This window comes from Schistocerca nitens, chromosome 6 (genome assembly GCF_023898315.1).
Source record: "Schistocerca nitens isolate TAMUIC-IGC-003100 chromosome 6, iqSchNite1.1, whole genome shotgun sequence".
Taxonomy (NCBI): domain Eukaryota; kingdom Metazoa; phylum Arthropoda; class Insecta; order Orthoptera; family Acrididae; genus Schistocerca; species Schistocerca nitens.
The window spans coordinates 22,891,222-22,910,135 of record NC_064619.1 but is presented as its reverse complement, the minus strand read 5'-3'; the positions used below and the strand labels follow the sequence as shown (position 1 = coordinate 22,910,135).

General features: G+C 40.7%; 1 protein-coding gene across 5 annotated transcripts in view; it reads right to left on the bottom strand.

Annotated features, from left to right (window-relative positions):
- The window catches only part of LOC126262646 (retinoblastoma-like protein 1), a 172,246-nt gene that overhangs the window by 40,344 nt on the left and 112,988 nt on the right, over window positions 1-18,914 (bottom strand). For all 5 annotated transcript variants that reach the window (XR_007546748.1, XM_049959407.1, XM_049959406.1 and 2 more), the window contains 2 exons: window positions 17,492-17,680; window positions 4,232-4,578 (listed from right to left, as the gene is read on the bottom strand). Coding sequence is in view for 4 of the 5 variants with exons in the window: in XM_049959407.1 (XP_049815364.1) it covers window positions 4,232-4,578; window positions 17,492-17,680 (536 nt within the window). In the remaining variant the exon portion in view is untranslated. The remainder of the gene's footprint in view (window positions 1-4,231; window positions 4,579-17,491; window positions 17,681-18,914) is intronic.

Sequence of the window (18,914 nt, the reverse complement as noted above, 5' to 3'; positions counted from 1 at the left end):
TGCTTCTCTATGTTGCTCTAGACAAAACTTTTTTGTATCTAAGCTTTCTACATAGTGATAACTTTTGACATATATGGCAACTCCTCCTCCCACTTTATTCTCTCTACTCATATGTGCAGCTAGTTTATAACCAGTGATATTTACCTTTTCCATATCAGACACAATGTGATGCTCAGACAGGCATAGTATATCTATTACATTATCAGATTCAGTGTCATCTAAACAAACCAGGAGCTCATCTGCTCTATTCTTCAATCCCGGAATATTTTGGTGAAAAATGGTAACATTATTTTTTACTTTACTTTTGTGAGAATCTACTTTTGTCTTTAATCCACCAATATTTTGGTTAAATATGGTAACATTATTATTTACTTTCCTGTTGTGAGAATTTTGTGAGTTTTGGACCTCTTTAGCACCTGCCTGCCTGAACTTCTCATTGGAGACTGATATTAGTCTAAAAAAGAGGTACATCCATGAGTACTAGTGTCCCCCCTTATGGATTTCGCTAACAACCCTGCCAATTTACCCTTCCCTTTCCTACTGAGATGTAGGCCATGCCTCATGAAATCCCCCCTATCAATAGCCTCGACAGGAACCAATCCAATGTCTGACAGAGTGGCCGCCCTACACAACTGATCCAACTCCATATTTACCCTCCTGACAGAGTGGTTCAACTGGAGCTGATCATGCCGCGCGAAAGCAGGCATCAGCCCAACATTGGTATGGGTCGTTGCCGAGGCTATTTTCACCAGGTCACACTCAATGCTGCAGCCCTGATCCCTATCAATACTGTTTCCCACTCCACCCACTATCATCACATGATCCTGCTTTGTGAATCCCTTGCACAAGGAACCTATATCCTCTACCACCTGGCTAAGACTTGCACTTGGCTTGAAAAAAGTTTGTGACCTGGTAACTGTCACCTAATTTTTCCTGCAAAATTTGGCCCATATCTCTTCCATGGCTGCTACCTAGCAACAGACCTTTTCTCTTTACTTTCTACTTTTTTTTAACAGTTGGTTTCCTAGTGAGATTCTGTTGCATCTTAACACCTACTTCTACTGGAGCCTCTTCCATACTTAACTGTGGTAGCAAGGCAAATCTATTGGTTGTGCCAATTGGGGAAACTGTCGGACACTGTCCTCTTTCTGTGGCCCGTTCCCAGATACCACTTCCCACCGCTGATTATCCTCCTCCACCCTTAACCTCTTCAGTTCCTCCCTCGCTCTGTCCAAATCAGCCTGAAGGGCTCTAATTTTCTCCTCCTGTTCAGCTATAATCCTATCTCTTAAGCAAACCCTGCAAGAGAATGGAAGAGTCTCGTTTGCTTCCCCAATTCCCACGCCGCTAGCTACAATTTCCCAAATGAAACCACCTGTCACAGCAGCTGCACAAAACCCCTGAACTAACTTTCCTACTGCAGCTCACACACTTAGTATCCATGGTAATTTGGAAATTATTTAAGAGATTTACTAAGTGATAACGATAATATATTAAATACAGATGAAAAACGACACTAAATATGTTTTGGAAACTAATATTTAAGTAAACTATTACAAATGCACTTAAATTTGTGGCATAACGCTAAATTTGCACGATCAAGAATTAGGCCTAAACAGCCGAATGTAACCAAAAATGATGGGAGAAGCAACTGGATGGTGGGGGTAAGAGGAGGATGGGGTGGGGAGGGGGAGAGGTAGTGGGGTAGGGGTGGACAACAGTAAATTGCTGCTTGTGGCAGCATACAGGGACAAGGTGGGATGAGGGTAGGGAAGGTAGGTGCAATCGGCAAGTCAGATGGAGGGTTGGGGAAGAGGGAGCGAGGGCAGCTTAAAAGGAGAGAAGTAAACAGACTGTGGGTGTGTTGGTGGAATGGAGGGCTGTGTAGTGCTGAAATGGGAACAGGGAAAGGAAAGGGTAGATACAGAACAATGACTAATGAAAATTGAAGCCAGGAGGGTTATTGGAATGTAGGATATATTGCAGTGAGAGTTCCCCCTGCGCAATTCAGAGAAGCTGATGTTGGTGAGAAGGATCCACAGGCTGTGAATCAGTCACTGAAATGAAGAACACTGCATTGGGTAGAGTGCTCAGCAGCTGGGTGGTCCTACTGTTTCTGGGCCAGTTTGTCAGTGGCCATTCATGTGGACCAACAGCTTGTTGGTGGTCACACCCATGTGGAGTGCACCACATTGGTTGCAGCTTAGCTTGTAGATCACATGACTGGTTTCACAGGTAGCCCTGCTGCTTGTGACCAGACTGGAGGAGGAGGAGGAGGAGGAGGAGGAGGAGGAGGAGGTGGTGGTGGGAGGATGTATGAGACAGGTCTTGCATTTAGGTCTATGACAGGGATATGAGCCATGAGACATGTGGTTGACTGCTGGGGATGTGTAGGGATGAACAAGGTTATTGTGTAGGTTTGATGGGCAGCAGAATACCGCTGTGGAACAAGTGGGAAGGATAAAGGGTAGGACATTTCTCATTTCAGGGCATGGTGAGAGGTAGTTGAAACCCTGGCAGGAAATATAATTCAGTTGCTCCAGTCCAGAGCGGTACTGAGTAACGATGGGAATGCTCCTCTGTAGCCAGATGATGACACTTCGGAAGGCAGTGGGTGACTGGAGAGATAAGTTTTTGTAAAGGTTGGGAGGGTAATTATGGTCCGTGAAAGCCTCAGTGAGACCCTTGTTATATTTCAAGAAAGACTGCTCATCAATGCAGATGGGATGGCGACAGGTGCCTAGGCTGTACAGAAGGGACTTCTTAGTACGTAATGGGTAGCAGCTGTCCAAGTGGTGGTTGGTAGGTTTGATATGGATGTAGTACTGATGTAGCCATCTTTTAAGTGGAAGTCAACATCAAGGAAGGTGGCTTGTTGGGTTGAGACGGACCAGGTGAAGCAAATGGGGAGCAGATATTGAGATTCTGGAGGAATGTGGAAAAGTGGTCCTCATCGTCAATCCAGATCCGAAGGAGTCATGAATGAATCTGAACCAGGTGAGGGGTTTGGGTTTCAGGGTGGTTAGAAAGGATTCCTCTAGATGGCCCATAAATAGGTTAGCATAAGATGGTGCCTTGCAGGTGCCCACAGCCATACCCCAGATTTGTTTGCAGGTGATGGTTTCATAGGAGAAGTAATTGTGGGTGAGGACATAGTTGGTCATGGCAACAAGGAAGGAGGTTGTAGGCTTGGAATCTATCAGGTTTTGAGAGGTGGGAGGTGGCAGCAATGGGCGACTTTTTGGCAGAAAGTTTACTTGTGTGACAGTCTTTTGGCGGAAAGCTTACTTGTGTGACAGTCTTTTTGCTGTGCCTATCTGCGACTCAGCATCTCTGTTATATGGTGAGCAGCAACTTCACTTTTCATATGATCATCATTATTCCATCCTGGATTTTCGATTGTTTAACCTTAAATAAAGTAAGAAGTGACGAGGAAGTACCCAGATGACAAATAGTTACCAGTAACTATTCAACAGTGGCAAGTGGCTAAAGAGATTTCTCCGAATGAAGCAGTCTGCACCACGAGCATCTTTTGCGACAAGACCTGACCAAAGTTTATGTCTGGTTTGTTTATTATTTATACAAACTTTTGCAAAGCACAACGGTCGACACTTTGTTGAAAATAAAAAAAATATTCGATGCTTTCTTGAAAATAAAAAAAATATGTTTTTCTGCACCATAGCCTGCACAGTAAATATACTGGAAATGCAATTTTAAACCAACAATTACTTAGAAAGGGATAAAACATACACACAAAGACAGGAAAGCATTCCTAGCCATCAAACCGGCTGTCTCCCTTTGAGCCACTAGCCATCCACACCCCATCTCTCTTCCTGCCTTCCATCTCTCCCCCTGTCCACCCCACCGAACAAACCCCCACCTCAATCTAGTCCAAAAAGCAGCACTGGCATTGTGCGTCCAGTCAGTGCCATGTAGAGGAATAACCACGGGCACAAGTGACTATTCCATTACATGGCACTAGTGTGTGTGTGTGTGTGTGTGTGTGTGTGTGTGTGTGTGTGTGTGTGTGTGTTGCTCTGAACGCTATCAAGTTTTCTTTCTTTTTTGTGTGACTGTCGATGCCTTAACGCTTCTGCTTTGTGTGACTGTCGATACCTCAACACTTCTGCTTTTCGGTGAGCGGTCTCCTTTACTCCCTAAGTACTTACATCATACTGGAACTCTCCTACAAAATTATTAGCTATCCAATATGCTCAGAACATATACATACCTTTCTAAAAAACAAGCCTAATGATCCAGTTCTTCTGGGTTTTTTGTCCCTGTTTGCTTGTGCTTGCTGCTGCTGCTGCTGCTGTTGTTGCTGCTGCTGATGTTGTTGTTGTTGTTGTTGGTGCTGCTGCTGCTGTTGTTGGTGCTGCTGCTGCTGTTGTTGTTGTTGTTGTTGTTGCTGCTGCTGCTGTTGTTGTTGTTGCTGCTGCTGCTGCTGCTGTTGTTGCTGCTGCTGTATCTGTGCCATGACAGTTGTGGGCACAGAGGATTGTGCTTGTATAATTACACTCCCTGTGCCTGGCACATATGATATGGGAATGTAACGCTGCCCATTGTCTCCTTCAATAGCTGTGAATATAGAGAACATAACAACTCAGGAAAATCACAGTTTACTTTAGTAAATTACTTTGAAAACTGGATGAAGATTTTATAGGTACCCTGTAATTGTTAGTGTCTATAGGGTCTCCCACAACTCCTATCAAACATTTCTGAAGATCGTGGAGGGGACTTGGCAAATTAAAATTTCACAGTTTCACAAACATACAAATGGTACGTTTTCATGTCACAAGGACAACTAGTATGAGATTTAGAAACTCAGACCATTTTTGTTTTCATTGCCAGATAAGACTCCAAGGGGAAACCTTTGTTTTGCAACTTCATGAAGTGTGAAGCAAGATGAAGATTTTCTGGGTATCGTCTAATTAATTAAGTAGTACTGGCTCTGCAATTAACACACAATAAAAAGGCTCTGCAATTAACACAAAGTAAAATTTAATTATTTCTACATCTCCTCAACAATAGAATGGCACAATGTGTTGTTTGACTGAGTATGATGCACTGTTACATTACACAAATTGCATGACCTTTGTGTGAGATCAATGAATAAATTTAACTTTGTGTGTGGTCAACAAATAAATTTAAGAGAGTTCTAAATTTGTTATTTCTACAATAGTGTATACTTTAAACCAAACAATGGAAACTCCAGGTTGGAATATCAACAAAGTAGGAAAAGACAGATAGCTATTTATGGTAAAGATGACACATTAAGTTGCAGACAGGCACAATTAAAAGACACTTACACATAATCTTTCGGCCACAATCTTCATTAGAAAAAGAAACACACACCTTTCATTCACACAAGCGAGCACACCTCACATTTGCACGACTGCTAACACCGGCAGCTTGGACCAGAATCGATGTCAACAACAGGCAAAAAATCATCAAACTCCTTGATTCCCAGAACGGATGAACTATCTATACATGTATATCCTCAGTGTGCGAGTCCTACTTGCGCGTGACCAATTTTTATAGTGCTCAAAGTTATCCATTAATTTGTGAGTTGATGTTCAGCTTCAGGAGGTTGCTGTAATTCAGCTGGCAACTCTTGTTACACTTCAATAGCTCCACAGTCCAAAAATAGCAAAGAAACATTAGCAACTTTGAGAAGAAATTATACTATGCATACTTTTGTATGGCACCTGATAATGCAAATTGTTACTATGCCCCATATAAAGCATGCTCTATTTGTGAAGAAGAGCCCAGACAATGGCCTCAAGGTTCTTTTAATCTCTAGATACTTATGATTTGGCGGAAATCTTGGAAACACAGTAACTGTTGCTTTTATTTGTCAGATATATGTAGTTGAAATTTTAAAAATAGTGAGTTTTACACAAATCTTTACCTCATCTACATGACTACGCTGCAATTCATAGTCAAGTGCCTAGCAGAGGGTTCATTGAACTACTTCCCCATTATTTCTCTACCATTCTGCTCTCTAACAATATGTGGGAGAGCAAACACTTAAATCTTTCTGTACAACCTCTGATATCTCTTGTTTTAGAACAATGAACATTTCTCCTAATGCATGGAGGTGTTAACAAAATATTATTGCATTCAGAGAAGGAATTTGGTGATTGAAATTTTGTGAAAATGTCTCCCCACAATGACAATGCCTTTGTTTTAATGACTGTCACCCCAACTCGAACATGATGTCCATGACACTCTTTCCCCCTATTTTATGATAATACAAAACAAGCTGCCCTTTTTTGAACTTTTTCTATGTCCTCCACAAATGCTATCAAGGAAGGATCCCATACCGCACAACAATACTCTAGCAGAGAATGGACAAGGGTAGTGCAGGCAGTCAGTGGATTTGTTCCATCTGCTAAGTGCTCTGCCAATAAAATGTAAGTCTTTCGTTCGCCTTCCCCACAACATTATCCATGTAACTGTTCAAACTTAAGTTGTTCATAATTGTAATCCCTAGTTATTTAGTTGAACTGACAGTCTTTAAATAGTGTGATTTATTGTGTAACCGACATTTAGCGCATTGCTTTAATAATCATGTGGATGACTTAGCACTTTGCATTATTTAGAGTCAATTGACACTTTTCGCATCTTATAGGTACCTTGTGTAAATCATTTTCCAATTGGTTTTTATCATCTGATGACTTTAAAGGACAGTAGCATAATCTGCAAACAATCCAAGAGGAATTCTCAAAACGTCTCCTATTCTGTTTATATAGATCAGGAACTGCAGTGAGTCTCTTACACTTTCTTGTGGAAAACCTGTTTTACTCCATGGCTTTCCGTCGTCAGTTACTATGAACTGTGACCTTCCTGAGAGGAAATCAAGAATCCTGTTGCACAACTGAGATGATACTCCATATGCAATTTGATTAGAAGTTGCTTGTGAGGAATGGTATTAGAAGTCTTCTGGAAACCTAGACATTTGGAATAAATTTGAAATCCCCAGCTGAGAACACTCATTACTTGATGACAACGAAGAGCTAGTTGTGTTGAACAAGAATCTGTTTTCTGAATCCATACTGACCATGTGTCAATAGCGCATTTTCAGCAACGTAATTCATAATGTTCAAACACAGTAAACAATCGAAAATCCTACTGCCAATTGATGTCAGTAATATGCGTCTGTAATTTAGTGGATTACTCCTATTTCCTCTCTCAAATATTTGTGCGACATGTGCAGCTTTCCAGTCTTTGCGTACGGATCTTTTGTCAAGAGAGCGGTTGTGTATGTTTGTTAAGTATATAACTATTGTATCAGCTACTCCAAAAGGAACATAACTATAACACAATCTGGACCAGACGACTTGTTTTTATTAAGTGAATTCAGTTGTTTCCCTACTTCAAGAGTATCTACTTCTAAGTTACTCATATTGGCAGCTGTACTTGCTTTGAATTCTGAAATATTTACTTCAACTTCTTTTGTGAAGGAACTATGGAAGGCTACGTTTTGTAACTCTGCTTTAGCAGCACTGTTATCGATAGTATTTACATCACTATCGCACAGAGAAGACACAGACTGTCAGCATACTTTACAGACGACCAGAATCTCTTTGGATTTCCTGCAAGGCTTTGAAACAGAGTTGTATTGTGGAAACTATTATAAGCCTCTCCCATTGAAGTTCAGACTAAATTTCAAGCTTCCTTGAAAGATCACCAATCCTGGTGATTTTGCATTCATTTAAATTTGGCACGCTTTCTTTGTTGTTCCTGCAACAGTGTTTTGACCTGTTTTGTACAACATAGGGGATCAGATCCATCTTTCGTTAATTTATATGCATAAATCTCTGAACTGCTGTAATTAGTATTTCTGTGAATTCAAGCCACATCTGGTCAACACTTTCATAGTTAGTTCAGAAGGAATGGAGACTGTCTCTTGGGGAGGCACCAAGGTAACTTTTATCTACTTTATTAGATATACAGGGTGTTACAAAAAGGTACGGCCAAACTTTCAGGAAACATTCCTCACACACAAAGAAATAAAATATGTTATGTGGACATGTGTCCAGAAACGCTTACTTTCCACGTTAGAGCTCATTTTATTACTTCTCTTCAAATCACATTAATCATGGAATGGAAACACACAGCAACAGAACATACCAGCGTGACTTCAAACACTTTGTTACAGGAAATGTTCAAAATGTCCTCCGTTAGCGAGGATACATGCATCCACCCTCCGTCGCATGGAATCCCTGACGCGCTGATGCAGCCCCGGAGAATGGCGTATTGTATCACAGCCGTCCACAATACAAGCACGAAGAGTCTCTAAATTTGGTACCGGGGTTGCGTAGACAAAGAGTTTTCAAATGCCCCCATAAATGAAAGTCAAGAGGGTTTAGGTCAGGAGAGCGTGGAGGCTATGGAATTGGTCCACCTGTACCAATCCATCGGTCACCGAATCTGTTGCTGAGAAGCGTACGAACACTTCGACTGAAATGTGCAGGAGCTCCATCATGCGTGAACCACATGTTGTGTCGTACTTGTAAAGGCACATGTTCTAGCAGCACAGGTAGAGTATCCCGTATGAAATCATGATAACGTGCTCCATTGAGCGTAGGTGGAAGAACTAAAATGAGCTCTAACATGGAAATTAAGCGTTTCTGGACACATGTCCACATGACATCTTTTCTTTATTTGTGTGTGAGGAATGTTTCCTGAAAGTTTGGCCATACCTTTTTGTAACACCCTGTATTTTGTGTTTATTTCTGGTGGGTTTAGATGTTATGGTATTCAGTCTTGCAACAATAACCTTGTTGTCATTAATCCCTTAATCTGTGATCATGCTCCCTACTTGCTTAAGAATATTTATTGCTAAGAGATCAAGTATGTTTTTTGCACTTTGCACTTTGAGTAGGCTCTTGATCAAATTACACAAAATAATTTTTGGAGAAAACATTTAGTACACTTTTGGAAAAAGTTTTTGGCCTACCAACAGATCTGAACAAGTATTTTTGCCAACATAATGAGGATAGATTAAAGTCACCACCAACTATAACATAATGAGTGGGGTATTTATTTAACATTATACGCGAGTTTTCTTTTACCCTTTCAGCAAATGTATAATCTCAGGGTTCAGTAAAAGGAACCACATATTAATTTATCCCAGCTGCCAAATGTAACCTCTACCCATACTCACATGAACCTTCTACTCCAATTTCACAACAATATAAACTACTTCTAACAGCAACAAACACGCCACCACCTCACGTGTTGAGCTACCCATTCTGAACACTGTTAGGTCCTTTGCAAAAATTTCTGCACAACATATCTCCAGCTGTAGCAAGCTTTCAGTACTCGCAATGATTTGAGCTTATTAAGAGGAATCCTACACTACCACTCTATGATGCAAGTCAAAGAACCTCCAAGACTACATGGTCACAGAACTGTCTGAGCCTTTGATTCAGAAGCTATGCTTGGCTCTGTATCAAACTTCTGCAATTGGCCCTGCCAACAATGCTACAGAACCTGATGAGCCAAGTATAGTGAAATCACTGAGACAAAAAGAAATCAGATTCTGAAGAGGACTGACAGAGATGTTGCACAAAACAACATGCCCAAGGGATTCACACGAGATGTACTCAATGATGTAATCAGAGACTGGCAATATCATGATTCTCTTGCTGTTCTACTATTTGAATTTCTTCTATTCAATGGAGTACAGATGGCAGCTGCAGTGTAACATGCGTTAAGTTCAGCTCGCGAAATTTAGTTGAATTCGAAGGTGCTCTCACGGGTGGTGTTGTCTAGTACCAGTGGAAATTGTGTAAACAACAGTGTTCTGGGTAGTAGTGCTATTTTTTTTTCTGTGCTCCACCAATATCTATGAGAAAATGGTAAACAGAAGAGTCAACAGCAGCGAGTCCAGCAGCACGGAGGCAGCAGGTGCGGCAGGCTCGCTCTTGGCGGAAGGTGTGGCCGCGGCTCCCGGTATAGCGGAGCTGGTCCGCTCTGAGGTAAACGCTGTGTTTGGCGATAAAGACAATCTTGTTCTGATAGCAGGCACTATATCAGATACACTAACGGCAGCAGTATTGGCCAAAATGGGTGAAACTGTTGAGGCCAATACTGCCGAAATTACAGCTCTAAGAAAGTCTGTGTCTGAATACGAGAAAAAGGCACGAGAGTTGGAAGTAAAACTATCTGCCGCAACAAACGAGCTAGAACAGTACCAAAGGCGAAATAGTCTACGACTGTTTGGAGTAGCAGAAAATTAGGAAGAAGACACAGACAACCTGCTTATACAGGTTGTGCGTGAAAAATTAGGCGTTGAAGTGACTACAGCAGACATTGACAGGAGCCATCGGGTGGGACGAAAACTACCAGGTGCTACCAAACCTCGTCCAATAATAATTAAATTTGTCTCATACTGAAAAAGGGCAGAGATTTTTACCCAGAAGAAGAGGTTAGCAAGGACAGGGCTTACAATAAGGGAAGATCTGACACACAAACGGCTAAAGATTTTAAACAGTGCCATATCCCATTTCAGTCTTCAGAATGTGTGGACTCAGGATGGCAGAGAAATCATTAAGACAGCATCTGGAAAGAAGACAGTCACAAACATGACAGAACTGAATAGTATTAAGTCAAGCTACTCGAGCCAAAAGTGCAAACTTAACACCATTTGCAAATTGTAACAGTTCTTACCCATTTGTACCTTCAACTAATTGTTTTTGTAATTGTATTAACTTTGCATTATTTTTTATACCTGTAGCTCTAACGTTTACTTAATTTTAGTTACTGCTAATACTTATTTTTTCATTTTCTCAGTTTATTTTCTTCCAGTCCGTAATAGTACCATTGCAATTATTAGTCTCTCCTTTAGTTTATTAATCACCCATCTCTTCGGTTTAAACTGTTCATAACAAAAATCACTATCAGTATCACTTTAGCAAATTGCAATCTAATTGTAGCTTCCTACGATAATCACTATCAGTATCACTATAGCAAATTTCAATTTAATTCTAGCTTTCTATGATAATCTAATAGTTATTAAGCTTACTTCTCTCTGCTGGCAGCATCAGCCTCTTAAATCACTCCCCTTTCCCTTATTTCCACCCTAAGCTGTTTCAAACATACTAATTACATCTCACCTCTTACGACAGAGCATACACAGTGACACACAGCCGTCACTATTTTGGCCATATTCTCCTTGCACCAAATATCACTAATCCATTTTCTATACTCCAGCAACCTCAGGAAATCTCTTTCGGTCGCCTTTCTTTTGGCACTCGTGGAGTCACAAACAGGGCGCTCAAAATCTCAGACACCCCTGTGTTATGTCACTTCGCGGAAGCAGCGGCCAGTGCCCCTCGCAGCAGGTAGTGCCTAACAAAGGCACTAACCAGTCTGCCACCCTACTCCAGGCTGCTCAGCGGAACGCGTCAGAGCTTTTAGTAGCGCACTGCAACATCCAGTCTTTACCTGCACATTACGAAGAACTTAGCCTCCTCTTCAACCAACTAAACTACCATGTAATCCTCTTATCCGAAACGTGGTTAAAATCACACATATCCTCTGCATCTATTCATCTCCCAGGGTACACATTTCTTAGGACAGACAGATCAAAAAAGCGAGGTGGCGGGGTCAGCGCGTATATACGAACAGATCTCAAAGCGGAAGTCTTATGTACGTCAAACCCTGCTGCAGAAAAAGAGGCTGAATTCATGTTCATTGACATAAATATACAAAGTCGGAAGTTCTTGACTGGCGTCGTGTACAAGCCGCCAAAAATAAGCTCAATGAGTTCCTTTCAGTCTGAATTACATTCACTTCAGTGTCAATACGAACACGTCATCGTAACAGGCGACTTGAACATAGACCTGCTAAGAGACACTCCCTCTACAACAAACCTAAGAAGATTGTTTAGTTGCAATAGCATGAACATTCTTCAATTACAACCTACACACCATATGACGCACAGTCACACTCTTATAGACGTGATCGCAACGAAACAGACTGACAAAGTAAGAGATGTTGGTCAAACATCGGCCTCTGGCCTCTCAGCTCTCTGTGCAGCCCCCAAGGATCAAATTGCGTTACATTACTTGTAGGAAAATGAAACGTATAGACCTTGACGCTCTAACAGCCAATTGCTCAGAATTCTCATGGCATCAAATAATCAGAGAACCTACAATCGACGGCAAAATTAATGAACTTGGTGATAAACCCACTGCCCTGTATGACAAACATGCACCTGTATGCACAATCCGTGAAAGAAAATCTCCTGCTCCATGGCTGACAGCTGAATTACGTCAAATGATGAATAATAGGGATGCTGCCCAAGGCATTTCAAGGCAGATCCGAAACCCGAGCGTTTCGAAGAATATAGAAAGCTATGGAACAGAGTAAAACAATGCATTCGCAATGCTAAAATCAGGTATGCCCGCTCCGTTGTATGCAGCGATCTGACGCCCACAACTCTATGGAAGAATCTCCGTATCTTGGGGGTCGGAAAGGCAAAATCGGAAACTACTTTCCATGTCTCAGCTAACGAATTAAATGAATTCTTCTCTGCACTTCTGAATACCCACACGGCTGATAATTACCGTCCACAGGAATCCCCAAACAGGATAACTAACAACGATACCTTCCATCTAAAACATGTAACAATAAATACGGCAAGAAAAGCAACAATGAGAATCTCTTCTGATGCAATAGGCATGACAGTATCAGTATAACCATGATTAAAAACGTTGCCGATATCTTAGTACCTGCCTCAACTGACATATTTCATTTTTCCCTCGTGAACGGAATATACCCCACTGCATGGAAAAGAAGCATAATTCGATCCATCCCTAAGATCGAAAACCCGCAACTGCCTAGTGATTACCAACCAATTAGCATACTGCCTGCTGTTACCAAAGCACTTGAATATATTGTTCATGATCAAATCACTGAACACCTGCAAGAAAATATGCCATCGACAACCGAAAGGCAACAATATTGACGCTACTGGACTTCAGTAAAGCTTTTGACACTGTTAACTTTGACATATTGCTCAGAAAAATGCAACAGCTTAATTTCTCAGATAGTGCAATGAGATGGTTTGAAAGCTACTTTAAAGACAGACAGCAATGTGTTGTCTGCATAAATGAAAAATCTTCCTGGAAACACACTTCCTCAGGAGTGCCACAAGGATCGGTCTTAGGACCACTTTTGTTTTCTTTATACGTCAATGATATTTCGTCGGTTCTGTCCTCCTGTAAATATCATTTCTATGCCGACGACCTCCAGCTCTACCTAAGCGTCAGACCTGAAGATATAAACACTGCAATCGCTCAGATGAATGATGATCTGTCGTCAGTAGTGACATGGGCGAAAAACCTAGGGCTTAAACTAAATGCAAAAAAGACGCAAGTAATCATAATAGCCAATCAGAAATTAATAAGTTCAGATTTCCGTGAACAGCTGCCTCCTATTCTGCTCGACGGTACTCCAATACCATATCAGAAAACGGTTAAGAACTTGGGTGTAACTTTGGATCAGTATCTCAACTGGGCAGAGAATACAGTCGTGTGCCGGAAGACGTCTGCTTGTCTCTATGCTCTCAAAAAGTTTCGGAACATATTTCCATAGGACTTGAAATGCCAGCTCGTGCAAGCACTTGTTCTACCGAACCTCCACTATTGTGATGTAATTCAACAAGGCATGAGTAGTGAAAACAAAAGATGGCTACAGCTAACCATGAATGCCTGTGTGCGTTACACTTGCAACATTCGCCGATATGAACATGTTAGTGCTTCATACTCCCAGCTAGGGTGGCTGCGGCCGGACAAATTGCGTGACTACCACACTCTATGTCCACTTCACCGACTCCTCGGTGCGCAAGCACCCCAGTATCTTGTTTCAGAGATTAAACACCTGTCATGCCATCATAATCGAAACACGAAGTCACTCTTATTTGGTATCCAAACTGTGCCCACTCACAAAACAAAAACTTTTGCAAACTCCTTCTCAGTTGCCGCTGTCCGTCTCTGGAACAAACTGCCCCTTACGTTGCACAAAATTCAATCCCCTGCTGCTTTTAGGAAGAAGTTGAAGCATTTCCAACTATCATCCTCGTAACGTTCTCCACAAAATTAATATACAAGGCCAATCCTCTCCTCTGTCAAATAGCAAAGCTAGCGTCTCCTATCTTGCTCCTGAGATGCCTTCCTCTTCATCTATCTCTATTAGCCACGCAATCTTCTTTTCCTTTATATTTCCTTAATTATGTTTCATCATGTCTCTAGTCTTCTCCTCCCTTCACCACCAGTCCCCCTCATACTCCCTGTTGCTAGCACTCCTATCTAAAATCTGTCTGTTCAATAATGTCTAATTATAACAGTACTTATGATCTACGAGTATATTTTTCCAAGTGTGCCTTTGTAATTGTTTATTTCACTTTTTGTACTAGATGTAGTTTAACATGCCTACTAAAACATATGAATGTAAAATAAGTAGAATCCCTGGTTAGATGTAAGAGAGGGCCTGATGGCCCTAGTCTTGCCAGTTTAAATAAATCAATATATAAATAAATAATGAACAATGTTAAGAAATGGCTAGTTGCTACTCACACATCCATGATCACAGTCTCTGGCTGCTTGTGTGTGTGTGTGTGTGTGTGTGTGTGTGTGTGTGTGTGTGTGGGCGCGCGCATGTTTTGTCCAATTCTGATGAAGACCTGTTCAGCCAAAAGCTTTGTTTGATAGTCTGTGACTCGGTATCTGCACTATATGGTGAGTAGCAACTATCCTTTTCATAATACTGTCGTTATTCCATCCTGGATTTTACAGTACTGAACACTTTGATAACAACATAGCCATCACTAAACACACCCAGTATACAGTCGAACCTCACATAGTGGTAATTCGTTCCAGAATCTTACCCGGAATGTGAAATACTCTATACAATCTATCCTATATAATCTATCCCGTATAAATTAAGGTAAAATACGATAATGCATTCCATGCAGAAGAGTTACTAAAAGTTTTATCTTATTCATGCCATTTATTCAAAGAAATTTATACATATATTATTATGTACTTTATTATTCACAATACCTAACTAATTCTTTTTTACTAGGAAGCTATCTATAGTCATTTGTTTCTGCTGACGTTTCAATACTTGGTGCAAATGCAACACTGTATTATCATCAAATAAATTTGTAGTGTGATTCCCATGCTTTCAGAATTTCTTTTTTAGTGCGACAAAAGTTTGCTGCTTTGCTTTTACCACCTTCTCCTCTGAAGAACTCCTCTCCACAACTTCCTGTGGTGAAACACACTGCAACTCCATAAGCTCTTCAGTGGTCAATCTCTTGTCTGTGATCTTCCACAAAGTCATCAATATCACTGTTATGCACTTCTAGTCCCATGCTCTTGGCCAAATACATAATTTCATTGACTATAGGCTTCACAGGTAATCATTCAAATGCCTCAAAGTCACATTCAACAAAGCACTCCAGCCAAAGCTTCTTCCAAGCAGAAGTGAGAGTTTTCTTGGTAATGCCTTCCCACGCCTTTTCAATCATCTTGACGCAAGCAACAATGTTGAAGTGATATTTTCAAAGCTCTCCGAGAGTGAGATTGGTAGCTTCAGTCAACTCAAAGCAATCCTCGAAGTGTGCTTTGGTGTACAGCTTCTTAAAGTTAGAAATAATCTCCGGTCAATAGGCTGGAGTAACAGAGTGGTGTTGGGAGGCAGAAACTGGATCCTGATGATCTGAAATTCTTCAAGGTGGTGGTTTTGTAGGCCTGGAGAATGGGCAGGAGCATTGTCCATAACAAGCAAGACATGGAGTGGCAGATTAATCTCAAACAAATATTTTTTCACTGAAGGACCAAACACTTCATTGATCCAATCACAAGAAAGATCACGTGTCACCGAAGCCTTGTTGTTGGACCTCCACATCACATTTAACCTGTTCTTCTGGACTTTACACTTTTTCAAGGCTCATGGAGTTTTCGAAGGGTGAACAAGCAGCAGATTAATTTTCAAATCGCTGCTTGCATTGGCACGGAATAGCAGTGGGAAACGGTTTTTCATCGGCTTGTGTCTGGGCAACGCTTTCTCCTCTGCTGTTATGAAGGTACCCTTTGGCATCTTTTTCTAAAATAGACCTGACTAGTCATGATTGAAAACCTGTTGCTTCATATAACTCTCAGAATCTATGAACATCTTGAAGTTACTGATAAAGTTCTCTGCTGCCTTTGTGTCGGAGCTGACTCCTCCACTGTGGCTCACAACGCTGTGGATGCTGGTGGTTCTCTTAAACTTCTTGAACCCAACCGGCTTCCCTTTAACACTTACTCAGCTGCTGATGACCGTGCCATCATCTTAACAAGGTCAGCGAAAATCATTCTCACCTTCTTACGAATGACGTTCTTGTTAACAGTGTCACCTTGCAATTGCTTTTTGTTCATCCATATAACGACCAACTTTTCGACATCATCCAGAATACATAACTGTTGCTTAGATACTCTTGTCACTCCCTCTGAAGCACCTATTTTCCTTCATCTTGTCCTTGTTCTTGAGGATGGTGCTAATAGTTGATGTAAAATTATTGTATGTGTGTGCTATTTAAGCAATGCCCACACCACATTCACGTTTTTCCATGTTTTTGTTTCATTTGTAAGGTCATTTTCTTTCTCTTATGGTTGGTCTTCACGCTGCTTTATCTTTAGGGACATTTCTACATAGGTTATTAAAATCTGCATACAAAAAGCACAGTGTGAACTCAAGTATAGAAAAACGTACGATCGCAAGCTGCATGCACTAAGATGGTAGCAAAAAGAGCGCTAAACCCAGTGTGCAGTACGTACTAGACACTGTTCATATGGCGCTGCCGACAATGAAAAGTGTTCAAATTGTTGAACGTTTCCCCTGCCATGTGCGAACAGATGGCGACGTCACATTAAATCGTCACTTATTATGCAGAACATCGTTCTTTAAGCTAGTCATTCTTTTACAATTTGTTTTGCTCACTACGTGAATTGCCCGTTAAGCGAGATTCTACTGTAAAAGAGAAACGTGACATATATCAGTTAACATGTGCCCTGTGTGTATCAGTTGAGAGAGATTCCTGCAATTTGCGTGTCTAGTGACTGAAATTCTCAAGATGCTTCCCCTTCCCTCTAGTACATTCGTATTTCTCTATCACTCACATGTTATAACTACAAACAAGAAAACAATGTATATAAAAGATACCTAAGATTTTCTAGTAATTGTGCAAGGAGTGAAATAAATATAAAGTAACAACTGATTGTCTCCAAACCAAATAATTAATTACATTCATTTCAGTTAATTAACAGTTGTCTCTGACTTTCCAAGGTAAAATTCATTTCCCAGAGAATTTTAAGTTTTTGAGAGAAAATCACCTCCCTGTGTCAACACACCAAACATAGACTAAACTGAACAGCACTGAAGTAATAATAGTGACACACCCTCCACCATGCTTATACAGTTACAGACTTACTTTGAATATTAAATGCTACAGGTTTTGATGACTGCAGCAATGACTGGCCAGGTCTGATGTTAGCCTGTTGGATTACACCTGTATTTACTGTTGATCCATCCACAAATAAACGTTTTTTTGCTGTACTATTTGGTGGGACAGGTGACTGGAATCTTTCTGATACAGATGACACTGGAGACTGTGCAGAATCTGAAATAAATATCAAGACACAGTAATTACTGATTCAGTTTGCTCTCTAATAAAAATCATTTACAAATAATTACAGATGGCAGCATCAGTATGTAAATTTTTGACTACTCTGCCAGAAGCCTAAGCCGTAGTATAAATTGGAATGTAAAATCATATTTAAATGGTGGAAAAAACTAAGAAGCTGACCAGGAAGCAGAGAAAAACCAAGAAATGAAATAAAAATAAATATAGGACTGTTACATACAGTATAACTCTAGCACACATTTTTAGAATAATACCATCCAAATTGTTTAATGTATTTTTATTTATTATAGCATATTTTGGCTACTGCCTTCTTCAGATCCTGTAACAAATCACGGTAACACAAAAATGAGAAGTAAAAAATTATATATCCATTATCAGATGATAAAGGTCAAACATCATCCAACAAAGCTTAGAAGTATGAAAAAGCTTAGTGTCCTATGCCTAAGTGGGTTATAAACTGTCAACTCAGTTCAAACGTTTACAGAGATGCAAGTGCTAGCTGATAGGTGACATTAATGGGATACTTCTCCTTCTGTTCATGGGTCTGCACCTCATGTCGGGTGGGCCAATGGTGACCCTGTTGGTTGCACAGCAACCTACTGCTCCTCGGAAAGGAAGAGTTCTTCATTCTTCCGGACAAATGTGATAAATGACACACCTATACTGCAATTAAAACTACTTTGTACCTGACAACTAGCTGAGTGTTTGACCTTGAGAGAATGCAGGCCACTCCAATGCTGAGATTCAGCATCCTTCACCCTGTGCCACTACTTACTCATTAGCACTCAGTAGCTGCTAACACCTGGTCTTGTGCGCGTCATGTGTGAATTACATTATCTTACTGTCTACTTTTCGTCTGTTTCCATTGCGTGTGTGTGAAGAATTACTGCAGTGACTTGTCTATACAAAATGTCCTAAAATAAAAAAACAGGGCCGTCCTAGAATCCACAGTCCGAAATCATCTTTGAAGAAAGTGGGAAAAAGAATACCACTGCGAAAACAATTGCGTGAATACATCTGCAACATAAGACTATATTTTGAGATGCAAAGGGAGAAAGGAGGACCTCTTATTTCCATAAATAAGGTAGTCCAGAGGACTGTGGCAACATTAAGAATAAGCAGAAAAACCGTTATAAATATAAGCAAGAAACAAAATGAAAAACTGAACACACATTCCAGACCATCAAATCTTAATTCAGAATTAGCAAGT